The sequence below is a fragment of the Gavialis gangeticus genome, unplaced genomic scaffold (assembly GCF_001723915.1).
Source record: "Gavialis gangeticus isolate Ggan-Ray unplaced genomic scaffold, GavGan_comp1, whole genome shotgun sequence".
Lineage (NCBI taxonomy): Eukaryota > Metazoa > Chordata > Crocodylia > Gavialidae > Gavialis > Gavialis gangeticus.
Genome location: NW_017729027.1, coordinates 6,404,955 through 6,407,342, shown reverse-complemented (window position 1 = coordinate 6,407,342; position 2,388 = coordinate 6,404,955). Strand labels below are relative to the sequence as shown.

At 34.2% G+C, this 2,388-nt stretch overlaps 1 protein-coding gene across 17 annotated transcripts in view; it reads right to left on the bottom strand.

Moving 5' to 3' along the window:
• Positions 1 to 2,388, bottom strand: part of SNAP91 (synaptosome associated protein 91) — a 182,792-nt gene that overhangs the window by 32,687 nt on the left and 147,717 nt on the right. For all 17 annotated transcript variants that reach the window (XM_019520405.1, XM_019520408.1, XM_019520411.1 and 14 more), the window contains one exon: positions 326 to 437. In XM_019520405.1, coding sequence (XP_019375950.1) covers positions 326 to 437 — 112 coding nt within the window. The remainder of the gene's footprint in view (positions 1 to 325; positions 438 to 2,388) is intronic.

Sequence of the window (2,388 nt, the reverse complement as noted above, 5' to 3'; positions counted from 1 at the left end):
GAGGTCCCTTCCAGCCCTAATGTCTATGAAATTTATGAATTGTTTTTAAAGAGAGAATTCTTTTTAATAGACCTCCTACATCAAAGTCTCATCCCTTGCTATTCTATTCTATTTCTGATAGAAATGGATATACATTCCCTCACCTGGTACATCCTTGAACCTTCAAGTATTACACCCAATTTTCTTAAATAGCTGGCTAATGTTACTTTGTGTCATGTATACATGTACTTACAAAAACGTAACAGAATATCAGTTTAATGACATACACCAGCAATGTTCTTATTTCATCATTCCTTGAGTGTGATTGCAAAAATAAGCTACATACCAACGAACTGCTTGGGACACCACCAGTTGACCACATTGCAGGTGCTATTTTTGGTTGCCAGTTAGCTCCTCCTGTTAATTTCTTTTCTCCAGCATTCCACTGAAGGTCTCCCCTAATTAAAAATCCAATGCAGAAATGATTATACATGAAGTAACACTGAACACCGAGTGAAAACCTGTAACCACATGTATGCCAACTATGGTGGCCATCATAGAGGACAGTCGGGTTGTCCTCTGTCCTCTATTGATATGAAACTGGATGCCTTTATATCCTCTGTTTTTCTCTCAATGAGAAAAATGGACATAAAGGCACCTGATCTTGTATCAATAGAGGACAGAGTAGCAGAAAACTGGAATATCCTCTATGATGGCCACCCTAATGCCAACACAAAGTTAGTTAATGTATTAATTCGTGACATAAGTGCATATTAAATGGCCATTTAAAAAAGGCACTTTGTACCGTCACAGTAGTTTATTTACAGCTTTCACTAAAATGATACAGCAGAATTAGCAACAAAATTCCATAAAATGACATAATTTATAGTTATTGATAAAAGCATACAAAAAATTACACACTGCATTAATTTAGAGAACACTAAAATTGAGCATAACATATGATGATATACAAGAATAAAGTGAATACAAAATAGTAGAAAAAATTAAAAACAGGGAATTTTGTTTAATTTTGTCCCTTATTATTTGTGTAAGTAGTGCCAATATACCTTCAGAGTAAAGGACAGGTTACAAGTCATTAAAAAGGAGCCAAATTGTTTTTTCTCCTTTAGCCCAGTACTTAAAATTTTCCGCTAATAAAGAGATCCATTTCTCTGTTATTTCATCAAAGAATGAAGAAGAGCACAAATAGTAATTTTGGGTAATTTATCTCATTCTTCCCATAAGAGCATGTTCTATACAAATATGGGGTTCAACACCACCTTTCCATGACAACTACAGATACGAGAGTTGAATTGCCGTCTCATAAGATCTCATTTGTAGATTTTTTTTGCAGAGAGTTTTCTAGGCCAAAAGTTGTTCTTTTTTCTTCTTTTTAATAAAGCACATAAAAGAAAAACAGGGGAAGTTCAGGAAAATCTCACTACCTGCATATATGTTTGCATCCTGGAGTCTTGAATTCTTAAAATGTATACCTTGTTTTAAATATGGGGGAAGTGTTGGGTCAATAACTGTCAGCATATTTCCCAGAACATTTGTCTGGAGAACAGTACAAATGTTATTTAATTATTCAAATAAAACACTTTTTCAGAAGAGATGAAGTATCTAAAATGCATTTCTTGGGCTATCTGACAGGGATATAAGCTCTCACATTTATCCAGTAATTCCTAATTATACTGCAATGTTCACAGTAAATAGTAGTTGCATTTCAGATCACGTGAGTCTCCCTGTCACAGAATGAACCATGGGTTCAGCATCCCATAGTTCTACTCCATAAATCTTTAGTGCTTCCATTACTACTCTTTTAACAGTTTTATTGTAAAAGGATTAAATTCCAGCCAAGTCTTGTTTTACTTCAGTGCTTACATTTTTGTGCATTTACTCCAGCTCAATTTTTATTTAAATAAAAAAATACATTAAAAAAGATACTACCTCCAATTTCTTTTTCTATGAAAAAAATTGTTTCTTCTTTTTGTTTCCAATCAATCAATCAATCAATACTTTGATGTTGATTTCGAGCTGAGCCACAACATTGTTAAAAAGCATCTACTTTATCTACCCAAATTCAAGATGATTCTGAATTTAAGACGACTCCCAATAATGAGATTCTAGACATGGGAAATGTATTAATTTGTTATAATTTTTCAAGTTTAGAATATATTTTTGGAGTTCTTAAACGACTTCAGAGCAACGAAAATTGTTCAGGGGCTGAGGCACATCACTTATGAGGAGAGGCTGAGGGAACTGGGTTTATTTAAATCTAAAGAAGAAAAGACTGGGATTTGATAGCATCCTTTAAACTACCTGAAAGGTGGTTCTCCAAAGAGGATGAAGCTAGACTGTTCTCAGTGGTGATAGGTGACAGAACAAGGAGCAATGGTCTCAAGTTGC